Here is a 14,931-nt window from a genome sequence, read left to right as displayed (position 1 = left end):
TCTCTGCACTTGGTCACTAAATCATTAAGAAATGATGGAAAAATCTACCCCTACACTGCAGGCAGAGCTGGATCAGAGGGTTTGGGCTGTCCCAGCACCCTCGTGGGGGAGGAATGTCCCCCTCTGTGTCCCTCTGGGCTGTCTGTGACTGCAGCCCCTGCTCTGACATCTCTCCCAGAAGTCTGACCCCACCTAGACAGCACCAGGACCTGCTACATCTGCAGGTGCTTCTTTATCCTCAACCACAATAAAACCCCAACGAGTCGAGTCTCCCCTCTGCTGCTGACCCCTCAGAGCAGCCAAATCCCCATCCAGGCTCCAGCACTCCCCAGGAAATCCCCCGAGGTCCCTGTACCTTGGTGCTGGCGAGCTGCTTCTGCAGCACAGCCAGATCTGATGAAACCGTCTCTGAGAGCAACTTCCCGAGGGCAGCTTCACTCTCCTGCAGCCACGTGCTGAGAGACTCTGCCACCTCCTGGAACTGCTGGTAGTGATCCAGCAAGGTGTTCAGGTGGGAGCCCAGCTTGGAGCACTGCAAAGGAGCAACGAGAGGTGACAGGGATGCACACACAAGCACTGAGGGAATAGGCACAGAAATCATCCAGAAAGAAAAGACAATTTACAAAACTCATGTGGCCCTGAAAACTCAGCTTTTGAGCTTGCTGACATGGTTTTCTAAAGACTTTCCCAGGACAGTAACTGTAAACATAGATATGTGTACATTCTTTCTGTTCCACGTCTTGTGATGGGCATCTCTCATGGCCAGTGCAGGGGGAAAGTGTTATCCTGACCATCCCATCCCTGGCTGGGGTCAGAAACCTGTAAATCCTGGGAGGAAAAATAAACTTTCTCTTCTTTTCACCACACCTCGACCTGTGTCTGTGTGATCTGTTCATCTTCAGCGGTAACAAACTCCATCTTGCCACAGGCTAAATGAATTACCAGGGGTAACAGGCAGACCAACAGCAAGACAAGGGTGTTTGTTGCCCAAGCCCTGAAGGAGACAATCCTTATCCTACAACCTATAAATGTCCTGGGAGTCCAGGCAAGCAGCTGGGACAAATCTCCCTCTGCCATCGCTGCACGGGAGGACAGGAGCAGCCCCCTCCCATACCTTGGAGTGCAGCCTGGTGTATCTCTGCGTGGCATCCTCCAGCTTGCTCTTCACCACACTCCTGGGCATCAACAGCTGGGATTCGGCATCCTCAGCGTCCTCATCCAGAAACTTCTGCCCCGACATGGTGACGAAGCGCAGGTCGCCCTTGTGCGAGATCACGTCCTCCGAGAAGCTGCCCTGGCGCCGCAGCAGCCGCCCGAGGGAGGCAGGGTCACCGTCCCCCTCGCACATCCCCTCCAGCTCCTGCTCCGCCTGCTCCAGCCAGGCCTGGAACTCGCCGTGGTCCCGCAGGAACTTCTGGAGCTCATCCTGCAGGAGCTGCACCCGCTTCAGCCGCGCCTCCGAGCGCGCCAGCGCCGCCGGGTACCGAGCCCTGAGCTCGGCCAGCCGCGCCTGCAGCCGCTGCCGCTCCTCCCCGGGCAGGCTGTGCCCGTGCCTCTCCAGGAAAGCCTGTGCTGACTGCGTGGCCAGGATGATGTCCTGCTGCTGGGACAGCAGCTCCTGGTGCTGCACCTGAAAGATGCAGGGGGCAAAGGTGAGGCTGGGCAGCGAGGGGCTCTGCCCGCCGTGCGTGACCGAGCCGCTGCCGCCTCCAGCAGCCGTGGATGTGCCGTCCCTGGAAGGGCTCACGGCCAGATTGGAGCAGCCTGGTGCAGGGGAAGGTGTCCCTGCCCATGGCAGGCAGTGGAACAGGAGCTGGGGTTGTTCAGCCTGGAGGAAAGGAGACCCAGAGGTGACCTTAGCAGTGTCCACAGCTCCCTGAAGGGCAGCTGTGGGCAGCTGGGGTCGGTCTCCTTCTCCAGGCAGCACTGACAGAACCAGAGGACACAGCCTCAAGCTGTGCCAGGGGAAATAGAGGTTGGACAGCAGGAAAAGGTTTTTTACAGAAAGGGTGGTAAGGTTTTGGAATGGTCTGCCTGGGGAGGTGGTGGAGTCACCATCCCTGGTTTGTTTATAAAAGCCTGGATGTGGCACTCGGTGCCGTGGTCTGGTTGAGGTGTTAGGGCTGGGTTGGAGTCAATGATCTTGAAGGTCTCTTCCAACCTGGTGATTCTGTGTTTCTGCCACCTTTAAGGTCCTTTCCAACTCAAACCTTTCCATGATTCTGTGACAAAGCACAGAAGGGTGGGGAGAACTGGGAACATCCCAGGCCGGGCTCCAGGAGCGCTGCCCACAGCAGAGTGACCCCTTCTGCGGCCACCACGGGCACCTTCTGGACCCTGGTTACACCTTGCCATGGCACACACCCATCACACACCCCTCATCTCCTGCAGGAAGCCAGGCAGGGCCCTCCCGAGCATCCCACACAGACAATCCCGTGTTTCAGACCCATCCAGCACCGGGCAGGAGGTTTTGGGTGGGATGAGGGGTCAGTGCTGACCTTCAGCCTCTCGTGCAGCTCATCCAGGCTCTCAGCAGCGCTGTCTGCTTCCACAGCGTGGCCATCAGGGACATCCCCAGCGCTTTTCCCTGCTTGTGTCCCCGTCCCTTGAGTGACAGGGTGTGGTCTGTACTCGGGGAGCCCTCCCTTCTGCTCCAGCGATGCCACCCAGCTCAGAAGGGAATCGATCTTATTGCTGCTCTCCTCCAGCTCCTTGGCAGCTTTCACCTGAAAGCACAAGGGCTCCAGATAAGAATGACCCAGTTCCTGCGTGTTCAGCAAACTGCTGCACGGGGGAGGGAGACAAAAGTCAGCAGAAGGGACAAAAAAAGAAAACCAACAAAAAACCCGAGGAGTTTCCCAGCCTCAGCAAATGCCTGAGACACTCCCAGACCCTTTGTGGCTCTCTGGAAGGTGAAGAGAAGCTATGAAAAAACTCAGCCTCGCTGCTACGTTGAATTTCTCATCCTGATACAAGCCAGGATACAACTTTTATACAACTTTATTATACTTATATTTATTTGCACTTATATTTATTTATACTTATATTTATTTGTACTTATATTTATTTATACTTATATTTATTTGTACTTATATTTATTTATACTTACTTATATTTATTTGTACTTATATTTATTTATACTTATATTTATTTGTACTTATATTTATTTGTACTTATATTTATATTATATTTATACTTTTTTATATACAACTTTTTCCTGATACAACCCAAAAGGGCTGGGATGTGATTGACAATGCTGGTGCATTAAGGGTCATCCCAAAGGCAGAGTTAGGGACCTTTTCCTCCCCCATTCCCTCCACAACCAGCTCATCCCTGGCTGCAACTCCCAAGGCATTTCACCACAGAAATACCTGGGGGGAACACCCAGGAAGGAGCCACAAATTGCTCTGTGCTGCATCACCCAAGACCTGAGAGTCCCCCTCGAGCAAAGCCTGGAGGCTCTGCAGCTCCTGGCACGTTACCTTCTCGGTCTCCTGCTGCACTGCAGCACTCACAGCACTCTCCAGCTCCTTCTGGGCCACCTCTGTCCTCTCCTGCAGGGACTGGTACTGCTCCTTGGCACGCTGCAGGTCCTGCTGCAGTGCTGCCAGCTCCCCGGGCTCCAGCTTGGCCTTGTTCTCCTCCAGAAACTGCTCTGTGCTCTTCAGGACGCCGGCGAAGGAGGCGGCTCTGCTGTGCATGCTCCTCTGCAGCTCCTGGGTGGGCGATGCCATCAGCCTCTGGCTGCTCCCCAGGTGACCCCTCTGCCCCTCTGCCCCTCAGTTTTGAACTATCACTGACCTTAACATCGCTCTGCCTCTGCTGCAAGGCAGGCAGGTCCCCTTCTGCTCCCTGCTGCCCTGCCAGCGCGTCCTCTGCCTGGCCCAGCCAGCGGCTCAGCTCGGCCAGGCTCTGTGCCCGGGCTGCCTGTTGCTCCTGCAGCGTCTGTGGGCACAGCAAAGGGGACAGGGCACAGTCAGAGCCAGCCCTGCTCCTCCTCCCACGCTGCTGAAAGGCAAGGTGAGGTTACAGCAGCTCCTGGAGGGGAGGATGCAGCACAGAAAACTTTGTGGCTCTCCAGGTGGCGCGGCCCTGCCCAGCTTGGTGGCACCTTGGGCACCACCAGAGGTTTCTCTCCGAGGAGCCTGTTCAGCTCCAAGCTGCGCTGCTCTCCCAGGAAAACTCAGCCAGGAGTTTCTGTGCCTTTTCCATTCCACCTTACAAACATTTAAACAGCAGCAGAAACTCGCTGAACGAGAGGCAACAACGGCCTGGGTCAGGCAGCGCCGCTGTGGAGCTCCAGACAACCCCAAATCGGGGGTTTTTTTCATGATTTGGGGTTGGGAAGGGAGCCCTGGAGAGAGAAAGTGTTTCTGTAGCTGATCCAGCCCCTCTTTTTGCTGCCAGAGCACAACACAGAAGCGCCTGTTTGAGCAATTGAGCATGATGTGACCTGAGAGTCCCTGAGACACCCCCGTGCCCCCTGCCGGGGGGACAAAAGGCTCTTTGAGTTTTTCACTGGGCATTTCAGCAAGGTGATGAACAAACTTGTGCAAAACACTGTGCCTGCTTCTCCCAGCCATAAGAGAGAACAACAGAAGCAAATTGAAAGAGCCTTCTTTAAGAGCTCTTCAGCTGCAAAGCGAGTTCTTCCTGGGTTAGGATGGGCGCACACTCAATCTGAAAAGGCAAAGCAAACTGGTTAATACACACACACACACTCCAGAGAGGACAGGCAAGAGTTACAGAGAGCAACTGTTAATAAAAAACCCCCACATTAATCCTGTCTTGGGTGAGAGGATCCATGCAGTGCTGGGTGCTGCAGCAGTGCAGCAGAGAGCTGGGGACTTGTTTTTGTCCTTGCCAGCTGTTTCCCTGGGCCAGCAATGCCTGATGTGTGCAGTGGAAAGGACTTTAAGACTGTTGGGGGTCTGTGGGACACACACACATCCCCTTTCAGGGATTTTGGGGTGGTTACAGGGTTTATTCCACCCAAGCCCCAAACGACTCCATGTCCAGCAGAGAACTGCTGCCCAGACCCCTGTATTTTGTGAGCAAAGCAACCTTCTGCTTGCTAGGAAGAAGAAAAGACTTTTAGAGGAAGCTGATGATGTGCAGTGAGAACTCCTGAACTGGGAGTGGCATGCAGGGGAAATCCCAAACTGGAGGAGCCTCAGCTCCCGCTGCTGCGGCTGGGAGAGCAAAGGGCAGCCAGGAGGAGATGTCTCACAACCTTCACCTGGTCTGTCTGCTGGAGACAGACCTGCAGCACCTCCAGCCGCGCTGTCACACGCTCTGACAGGTCCCTGAAGGCTTTCTGCAGCTCGTTCAGCAGCCTCAGCAGCTGCCTGCTCTGCTGGGGGGTTAAATCCTGGGCGTGCTCCGAGATGAGGAGCTGGATGTCGAAGGCGGCGGCGTCCAGCTCAGCCTTGGTGTCAGCAAGGGGCTCCTTCAGCTCCTGAACGGGAGAGAAAAGGTTAAAACGAGCAAAATGACCCTTCAGACTGCTGCACTGCCTCCCATCTGCAGGTACCACGGGAAATGTGTTCCAGAAACACCAAATTCTCCCAAAACAGCGCTCAGCATGCAGGTGAGAGCATCTCACCACAGGGATTTTCCAGCTTCCCTCTGCACCTCACCAAGAGGTTTATTGGATGTGTGTAGGGCTGAAGATGATCCAGGCCTGGCCACAGTGACTCAACGTGCCACCACCAGCTCTCTAAACCTTCAATCCTCTGATTTCCAAGCCAAACTTGGAAACAATCTTTAAAGCTACTGCTAGAAGATGGGTGAGGAGACTGGGCTCCAAATGCAGGTGATGGAGACCAGGGCAGGTGTGATGGAGCAGCCTCCCTGAGGATGCAGCTCTCTCCTCAGCAGGAATCTCCTGGGGATGCAGCTCTCTCCTCAGCAGGAATCTCCTGAGGATGCAGCTCTCTCCTCAGCAGGAATCTCTCTCCTCAGCAGGAATCTCCTGAGGATGCAGCTCTCTCCTCAGCAGGAATCTCCTGAGGATGCAGCTCTCTCCTCAGCAGGAACCTCCCCAGGTCACTCAGCCACCAGCACACCCTTGCACAGGAGTGTGTTCAAACAGCCAAACCAGGCTGTGTGTCCTGATATGATTTTTGTGGTTATTTTTCCCCTTGAACTGAAGTTGATGAGAGAGAGGCACTTTTCTCTCGTTGGATCTTGGTTGTTTATTCTTCTCTTATCAGCATCACATGTACACATGGTACAAGGAGCTGCGTGCACCAAGATAGAAAGGTGCAAAATGGCTAACAAGGATCTTCTTCAAGGTCTTTAATATGTCCATTTACCCAATTAACAGATGCCAACTAAATTATTTTTCTTAATGACCTCAATGACCTGTGTGCTCCACTGTGGCATTCTCTATCCAATCACCTACTACCACCCAAAAACCTCTGGAAGAAGAAAATAAAGAAAGAAGAAGGACAGGAGACAACACCCATCTTGTCTTCTACTCTCTAAACTACTTTAAAAACTCCAAACTTTAACTTTTTCACCCAGTGACATAAGAAAACTTTCTAATTCACACATTTAAATTCTTAGCTTTTCTATTTAACCTCAACAGCTGTTTTCAGGATGTTGTATGAAATTCAGAGCTTTCCTGGATGTCAGAGCCAGGTTTCAGAGAGGAGGGCAGGCTCACTGTGCCTCTGACTCCAGCAGCTGTGTGTCATGGAATCAGGTGATTCTGGAGAACACCCAACACAGCTGCAGCACCAGCTCAGGGCAAACCCCTGCTCAGCTCTGGGAGTGAATCAGGATTAAAAGCTTCTCCTCTGTGCAGAGAGCCTGCAGGATTAGGGGCATTGCCATGGTTACCTTGTAGTGCTGCAGGCAGCGGCTCAAGCTGCTGGCATCGGTGTCAAGCTGCTGGAAATCGCTGTCACCCAGAGACTCTGCAGTGCCAGACACCCAGCCCAGCAGCTCCTGGAGCTTGTCCTGAAGAGACTCGTGATGGGCCAGGATTTTAGCCTTCAAACCAGAAATTCATCGTTTAAAGGAGGAATTTTGGGAAGTTTGTGGGGCAGCAGGGGGAATTTGCCAGCTCTACCTTCTCAGCTTCTGCTGCCCCACGGAGGTTTTGCAGCCGGGACTGCAGGACTTGGTTTGCAGAGCCCAGAGACTTCTGGAGGTTCTTGGCATCCTTCTCCAGAGCCTTCAGTAACTGCTCAGGGACTTCTTCAGGGGGGTTGGCCACAATCCTCTGCACAGCATCCAGCTCCTGATTCACTGGGAAGCTCAGCTCCTGCAGCTCAGCGCCCAGGGCCTGAGACAGAGAGAGACAGCAGGCTGCCTTCACCTCCCTGCTGCCAAAACCCAGCAGGGATCTGAGTCTGGGAAGATTCATCACCACCCTGCAGCCCTGCTCAGCTGCCAGCACTCTCCTGCCTTTCTCCAGGCTGTAAAATTCCTATCAGCCAAGCTCAGGGTGTTGTCTGAGCAGGGAGGAGAAGGAGGATGGGTCGGAAGGAGGGATGAGTTTTGATATAAAAGCCTGTTAAACTTGAGACAAAGCTCCCAGAAGGGCTGCAAGGAAGCTGGGGAGAGCGGGGAAAGCTCTGTCTAACACCAGCCAAGCCTGGCCCAGCCTCACTCACCTCTGCTTGCTGCCTCAGGTCGTGCAGGGCTGCCAAATCCTGCTCTGCCGGCTGCACCCGTTTGATTCTCATCTCGATGTCTCGGAGCATGGAGAGATAAGATACCAGCCTCTGGTCGTGCTCCAGACACATCTTCTTGCTGAACTTGATCTGCAGAATCAGACAGGAAATCAAAGCTTCAAACTTAGGCAGAAAAGGAGACAAAGTGTTATATAAAATTATTTATTTTTTTTTCCCCCAAAGGAGAAATACGTTAATAATGTTCCCGCTCATGGACTTGCCACTTGCCAGCCTTATCTGCAAGATTTACTAGAGGAAAAATAAAACACAGGGTTCTTTTTCCAACATAAGCTTATAAATGGCAAGAGATCTCTTGGTGTTGCAGCAGAAGTGCCAAAAAAAAAAAGACTTGTACTCGTTAGTCATTTAGCAGTAATAAAGGAGCCACAACCGAGCCCTGAGTGTTTCCAGTTGTACATCACCAGCTCCTCTGCCAAATCCACTGCAGCTGATCCTGCAACATCCACTCCTGTTCTTCAGCTGCCCTCTGTGACGAGGATCCCAGACAGATTTAGCACCAAATATCCACAAATAGCTCAGAAAAAATTGCCAAAATAGCAAAAAATATATTCACTGACCTGGGCTGGTCTGGTGGAGTCCCTGGAGGTTTCCAGCAGCTCCCCCTCCATGATCACGGGTAAGAGCAAACCCCGATCGCCCGGAGCCGGCTGCTTGCTCCTCTCCTGGGGGGTTTCTTCCTGGGATTTTGGGGGGCCAGGGGCTCCTCCTTGGTCTGCTCTGAGCTCAGCTGTGTGCTCCTGCTGTCTCTCCTCTCCGAGCTCCAGGATTGTGGAGCTTTCCTGAACTTCTGTGGGTTCCTCTCTGATAATTAAGTGATGGGGCAGCTCCCGTGGCAGGGTGGCTGTGCTGGACACATCCCCGCTGGTTTCCAGCCTGGTGTCATCCTGAGCCATCCTTTCCTCTCGGCTCAGTTCCTCCAAGGAACCCTGACCATCCTTGATCCCACCTCTCACCACCTCTCGATCCTCCCCTTGCTCGGGGGGCACAGGGAACACCTGATCCTGGCCAGGGCTTTCTGGATCTTTCCCAGGAATTGTTTTCTTCTCTTTCCCAGCCTTGGCTGTGTCTCGTGCCAAGCCAGCAGCGCTCTCGATGCTGGATTCATGTTTTGGCTCTGGCACCCTGGAGACAGAGTGCTCCTCCTCAGCCTTTTTCCTTGGAATTTCATGGGAAACCAGAGAAGGAAGGAGCTGCTTTTCTGCAGAGGGTTTCTCTGGCTGAGCACTGTCTCCTGGAATGCTGCCCTGCTTTGCTTTCTTCTTCTTGCTTTTCTGTTTCTGGCTAGGCTTTAGCACCATTTCAATTGTTTTTTCCTGATCACCTTCTGTGTGAGAGGGTTCTCTTTTCCTGGCAGCTTTTTTGCCTGCAAGCTCATCTCCTGCAGGCCCCACAGGACCCTCAGGGGGTTCCCCAGACTCTGCAGGACCCATCCCTGGCCCCACACTGATGGATTCCCTCGGGGCTGCTGCTGTGTCCTGGACCACGCTGCTCACGCTCTCTCCTCGCCCAGAAGCCACCACTGGACCTTCTCCACCTGCCACAACTTCCTCTGCACCCACAAACTCTCTCCTCCTCCTCCTCCTCTCCTCCTCGTGAAGCACCTCTGTGCCCAAGAACAACTGCTCCTTCTCCAAGCCCTCTCTCTCGACTTTCCCTGTCCCTCCCTCCACTTCTCCCCTCCATTCCTTCACCTGGGATCTGCCTTTTGGGATCCCTTTTCCCACAGCCCCTGCCACCAGTGTCTCTTGAGGGAGAGAGGCTGTCCCCAGCACTGAGGGGTGCTCTGGAGTCACCTCGGCCTTCGCCTGGGGATGATGAAGATGAGGATGTTCGTCTTGGGGACTGACCCCACCTTCTGAAGCTTCCTGGGGTTTTAATTTCCTTCCTGCCCGTGCTTTGGGGGGTTTCTCAGCGGCAGCACTCTGATCAGGGCTCACAGCTTCAGGCTGAGCTTTGGGCTCAGCATCATCAGACCTGCCGGGGAGGACGACACCTTCCTCTTTTGGGGACAACCTTTCTATTTTTTCCTGTGAAAGCTGCATCTTTTCTACTTCGCCGACCTCAGAACCAACTCCCTCTCCACGCACTTGCACATCCCCAAGAGCAGCAGCTAATTTCTGGCTAATCAGCCCTTTCCCAACAGCTTCCTTCACCGTCAACCTCCTCCCACCGGGGGCACCAACAATCCCCCCGGCCCTGAGCTGGTTGGTGGCGATGACTTTGGCCATGGCCTCATCCAGCACCCCTCGTTCCACGGCTGCCCTCAGGGACAGCCTCTTGCTGACGGTGCCCTCCACCACCCCTCCACTGTCTGCCTGTGCCTGCAGCAGCCTCAGGGTGGGCAGGGGGTCCACCCTCCCCAGCCTCAGCGCCTCAGCACAGGGCAGCTCGCTCCCTGTCACCTCGTCCCTGATGGCCTGCCAGGGATGGACCTCCAGGTACCTCTGGCCGGACTCGATATCGATTTTACACTTCTTCAGGAGCTCCGAGTAGGGAACGATCAGGCAGGTCTCGGGATCTACAATCCCTTCTCTCATTTCTGAAGATGACAGGACTTTCTCCACCACCTGCTGGGGCACCAAGCCTTCCTGCACCGCTTGGCGCAGCGCCAGTCGCTGGCCAGAAGCTGGGTCAAGGATGCTTCCGCTCTCAGCCTGGATCTCCTGCACTTTCCTCTGGAATTCTGGGCTAAGGAGCCCCAGTGACACTGCCTGGGGCAAGGGCAGCTTCTCCTTCGTAGCTGGATGGACAAAGCCCTGCAGGACCACACCTTCAGCCTTCCTGAGCTCCTCGCACAACTCTGGACTGATCAAACCGTGTTCCATGGCGCTGTCCACCGAAAGCCTCATCCCAGACACGTGATGGATGATTCCTCCATCAGCAACCTGCTTGGTCAAGAGCTGAAGAGCTTCTTCCTTCTCGAGGAGCCCTTTCTCAACAGACTCTGCCACAGTCAAAGCCCGTTTGGTTTCAGGATCCACAATTCCGCTGGTCTCAGCCTGTAAATTAACGAGCTTCTGCCTGGTTGCCTCATCAGTGCCCTTGCCCTTGGAAGCCTTCTCCAGCCTGACCAGCCCTGAATGACTCGTTGGCTCGATGAGGCCCAGATTTGAAGCCAGAGTCACCGACACTTTTTTGCCACGTTTCAAGTCCACAATCCCCCCCGTAACCACCTGCCCTTCCAAGATCCTCATGGCTGTCTCCTTGTCCAGAAGGCCAACGGCAGCAGCGTCCTTGATGGAGTAGACAAAGTTGTTGCCTGGGTCGAGGACGCCGCTTATGGCTCTGTCGGAGGCGAGGACCTTCTGGAGCAGCTCCTCATCCATCAGGCCTTCCTCAATCACGTCCTCGGTGCTCAAGGCTTCGCACACCTGAGAGTCAAAGAAGCCACTGAACATCTTCATCCTCTCCATCAGCTTCACGGCCGTGTGGCTGGACACGGCTCCGGAGGCCACCGCCTCATCCAGCAGCAGCGTCCTGCCCGTCTGCTCCTGGGTGATGCCACCACTCTGCAGCTGCATCAGGAGCTTTTCCAAAGTGTCCTCTGCCTCCTGCTCCTCAGAGGCTGGCAGGGATGGCTCCTCAACGCCCTCATCTCCTAACACTTCTTCCCACTCTCCTTCTTCCGCTTCCAACACGCTTCCCGTGGCCTTGCTTTGCCTCTCTGCCTCTCCACCTGTGGGGAGCACGAGCTCCTCTCCTCCCAGCACACCATTTCCCACTGTCTCCTCCTTCAGAAAACCAACCTCTCCAACATCTTCTGCCTCTCCTTCAGGCTCCCTCACGCCCTGAGACGTCTCTGATGTGATTTTCACTCTGTGTCGACTTTCTGGAACACCCATTGCTATGCAGATTTCACTTTTCACAACCACTGCCCCACTTTCCAATGCCCTCTTCTGATATTCGGGACCTTCCACTCCATCTTCTGCAGGAAGCTTGGACTCTTCTTCTGCTTCAATCATCAGTTCCTCTGTTTCTCTCATTAATCCACTATCAAGGTCACTGGGAGGTTCTGGCACCAATAATTTTCCCTGATGTTTATCCTTGGTTGTAAAAGTGACCTGCTCTCTTCCAAATTCAGCATCACTTTCGGTCCTGATGGTCTCCTGCTCCATGGAAATCTGTTCCTGTTCTTCAATCCGCAGGAAATCCTCTGCACCGTCCAAGAGAAGACTTTCAGGTCCCATCACCACCTCCCCATTCTCCAAAGCAGTTCTGGCTGGTAGGATCTCCTCGCTTTCACCTTTTGAAGGAGCAAACTGAAGCTCAAGCCGCTGCAAAGCCAAACCATTGCAAGGTTCGCTCTCAAGAGCTGCATCTGCCTCTGTCTCCTCAAAGCCTTCCAACACCCGTGCACAGGATCCGTTTCCTTGGCTTTGGATGAGAGCTTTGGTGATTTTGTTCAGCTCTGCATCCACTAAGAGCACCTTCTGGCCGTCGTGGATGTTGATGTAGCTGTGGGTCATCAAGTGGAACATCAGCCTTTCATCGCCACCCCTCAGCAGAGGCTCCTCCTGACCTGTGGGGCTCCTTGCAGGGGAGCTCTGGCCGTGCCTGCTCCTGCCTGGAGAGCCAGCGAGCTGCAGGCTGGCCAGGACATCAGGAATGGCTGTTGACTGCAGCTTCTTCACCACCTCTGCCTCCAGGACGCCCCGCTCCACCGCCTTCTCCCAGGACAGCACCTCTGCACTCTCCGGTATGAAAACAGCCTGAAGGAGCCGCCTCTCGCTGAGAATCTCCTGGACCAGCTCTGTGGAGAGGAGGCCCTGCTCCAAAGCAGCTGCAGCAGGGATGACCTCCCCTGTCTCTGGCCACAGCAGCCCCGTGAAGGCCCGCAGGGATTCCAGGAGCAGCAGTGCCATCCTCGGAGCTACCAACCCCTTCCTTAGGGCTTCATCCACGCCCAGCCTCTCTCCCGTGGCCGTGTCCACGATCCCGCCCGTCCGGAGCTGCCGCAGGAGAAGCGTGCAGGCCAAATCCTGGTCAATCAAAGCGTGCCTGACAGCCTGGTCCACCCTCAGCCTGTGTCCTGTGCTGGGGTCAACGATGCCACCAGCAAAGAGCTGGGCTTCCAGCAGCCTGGTGGCCACCTGCCTGTCTATCAGCCCCTCCTGGACTGCCTGGAAGACGCTGACCGCCTTGCCTGACCTCAAGCTCACCGTCCCTCCTGCCAGCTGCGTGACCGGGAGCAGCCTCAGCCCCTGGTGGACGATGCACCGCTCCAGGAGCTCGGGCAGACCGATTTCCTCAGCAGAGATGGGGTCAATCAAATCCTTGCCAGCTTCCAGGTGAGACAGGAGCCTGGAGTGGAGCTGGGGGGGAAGGAGCTTTTCCTGCACCGCTGTCTCCACGCTGATTCTGCCCTGCTGGAATTTCAAGCCCCCGGTGGCGAGCTCAGCCTCGAGAATCTTTAGCCCAACGCTCTCACTGATCCTCCCCTCTTCTACGGCAGCGACGACAGGGAGGAGCTGCCTCCCTTCACCTCTGACTTCTTCAACCTGCTGGCAAGCATCCTTCAATTCCTGCAGCACCCGGAATGCCCTGAGATCAATGATGTTTCTGGCCAGAGCTTTCTCCAGGGAGAGTTTCTCACCGGTTTCTGGGACAACTAAGTCAGAGGTGATCACCTGGGCCTCCAAGAGGACCAGGCCCGTGTCCTGATCTATGAGACCCCTCTGCATGGCACCAAAGACAGGGAATATTTCTCCCGTACCAAGATCGATCACTCCCGCCACAGCTTCGCTGCCCTGGAACAGAAAGAGAAGGAAAAAGAATTAAATCAAAATCCAGCATTTCCAGCACTCATTGCATGAGTTTCGGGGAGGCCTCAGTTAAAAAAATTAAAATAAAATAAAATGAAATGAAATGAAATGACATAAAATAAAATGAAATGAAATGAAATGACATAAAATAAAATGAAATGAAATGACATAAAATAAAACGAAATGAAATGACATAAAATAAAATAAAATAAAATAAAATAAAATAAAATAAAATAAAATAAAATAAAATAAAATAAAATAAAATAAAATAAAATAAAATAAAATAAAATAAAATAAAATAAAATAAAATAACAAACTTAAAATCCCCAAACAGGCTAGAAAGTCCTAAAGTGTTTGAAATCTAATCCATCACCAGGGCAGCACCAACATCCACCACCAGCAACGCAGCAAAGCAGCAAGCACCAAAACTCAGAGTCATTCCTAATGCTCCATAGAAAAGAGGGCAGGAGACCACCAAGCACGGCAAAACCCTTCAACAACTCCAGCTTTAAAAAGTAAAGCCAACACAAATCCCACCGGGCACTTATGGGGAAGAAAACCCCTCAAAACCACTCGCTTTGGGGTAAAAATAAACCTCTCCCAGCGCAGCCTCCATGCTGATTCCTGCCCTGCTGAAAATCCTGCGCTTCCCAGGCCAATCCCAAGTGCCAGGGTGGATGGGGAACAGCACAGAGCCCCGTGGCATGGAGCAGCTCCCTGCCATGCATCAGGGCAGGACATGAGCACGGCTCCTGCTCTGCCCGCTCCAAGCTGCTCCTCACACAGGGGCAGGGGAGAAATGGAACAAGCTGGAGGTTCCAGCATGGGAGCAGTGACAGGCTGGGACCACACTGGGGTGGTTTTTGGAGGGGCTTTTCTTGCTGCTGTCCCCACGGGAGGGTGATAATTTAGGTGATAAACTGTTTTTATTCAAAGGCTCTTTGCACATTTGGGTTTCTCCCAGTGCCACTGGTTGGGTACAGGGCTGGCCCAAGCACTCCAAGATTTTTGTGGGGATAGCAAGGAGGGAATCAGGAGCATGGGATGAATTCCTTCTGCATCCCAACACCCTGCTGTGGGGCAGGAGGAACCTTCAGGGACAACCTAAGCTCTCCACCACCATGGCCAGCCCCTGACGTGCATACTCAGAGACGAAGGAGCCGCGGGAAGACAGAGAAGAGGGAAAGGAGGGAAACAAAAGAGGAAGATAAAAAAAAGGAGATGGATGGGAGTAAAAGGCTTTTACTTACCGACTCGCAGGGTGTGCCTTGAGCAGTTAAAGACAGAGCCTTATGGAGCAGTTCAGCCGTATCACACACAGTGTAAAGCTTGGGGGTTAGCGTCCAGCATGCGACTGTTTTGTTTTGCAAAAAAAGAACCCCACACACAGGTCCGTCCTCTTTCCCTTTTGGGTGTTTTGTTTGTTTAAATCCCAGGGGGGGTTAGTTAAACTTGTAAGCAAG

At 53.7% G+C, this 14,931-nt stretch overlaps 1 protein-coding gene across 30 annotated transcripts in view; it reads right to left on the bottom strand.

Annotated features, from left to right (window-relative positions):
• The window catches only part of MACF1 (microtubule actin crosslinking factor 1), a 150,460-nt gene that overhangs the window by 67,984 nt on the left and 67,545 nt on the right, over window positions 1–14,931 (bottom strand). For 25 of the 30 annotated variants that reach the window (XM_086863264.1, XM_086863278.1, XM_086863268.1 and 22 more), the window contains 10 exons: window positions 8,264–13,453; window positions 7,626–7,775; window positions 7,079–7,294; window positions 6,847–6,999; window positions 5,234–5,458; window positions 3,802–3,945; window positions 3,483–3,716; window positions 2,499–2,726; window positions 1,115–1,630; window positions 356–532 (listed from right to left, as the gene is read on the bottom strand). In XM_086863264.1, the coding sequence (XP_086719390.1) occupies window positions 356–532; window positions 1,115–1,630; window positions 2,499–2,726; window positions 3,483–3,716; window positions 3,802–3,945; window positions 5,234–5,458; window positions 6,847–6,999; window positions 7,079–7,294; window positions 7,626–7,775; window positions 8,264–13,453 (7,233 nt within the window). The remainder of the gene's footprint in view (window positions 1–355; window positions 533–1,114; window positions 1,631–2,498; window positions 2,727–3,482; window positions 3,717–3,801; window positions 3,946–5,233; window positions 5,459–6,846; window positions 7,000–7,078; window positions 7,295–7,625; window positions 7,776–8,263; window positions 13,454–14,931) is intronic. The other 5 variants (XM_086863276.1, XM_086863282.1, XM_086863283.1 and 2 more) reach the window with 1 other exon arrangement.

The sequence above is a fragment of the Cyanistes caeruleus genome, chromosome 26 (genome assembly GCF_971803275.1).
Source record: "Cyanistes caeruleus chromosome 26, bCyaCae1.hap1.1, whole genome shotgun sequence".
NCBI classification, from domain to species: domain Eukaryota; kingdom Metazoa; phylum Chordata; class Aves; order Passeriformes; family Paridae; genus Cyanistes; species Cyanistes caeruleus.
This window is presented reverse-complemented; position numbering and strand designations above follow the sequence as displayed.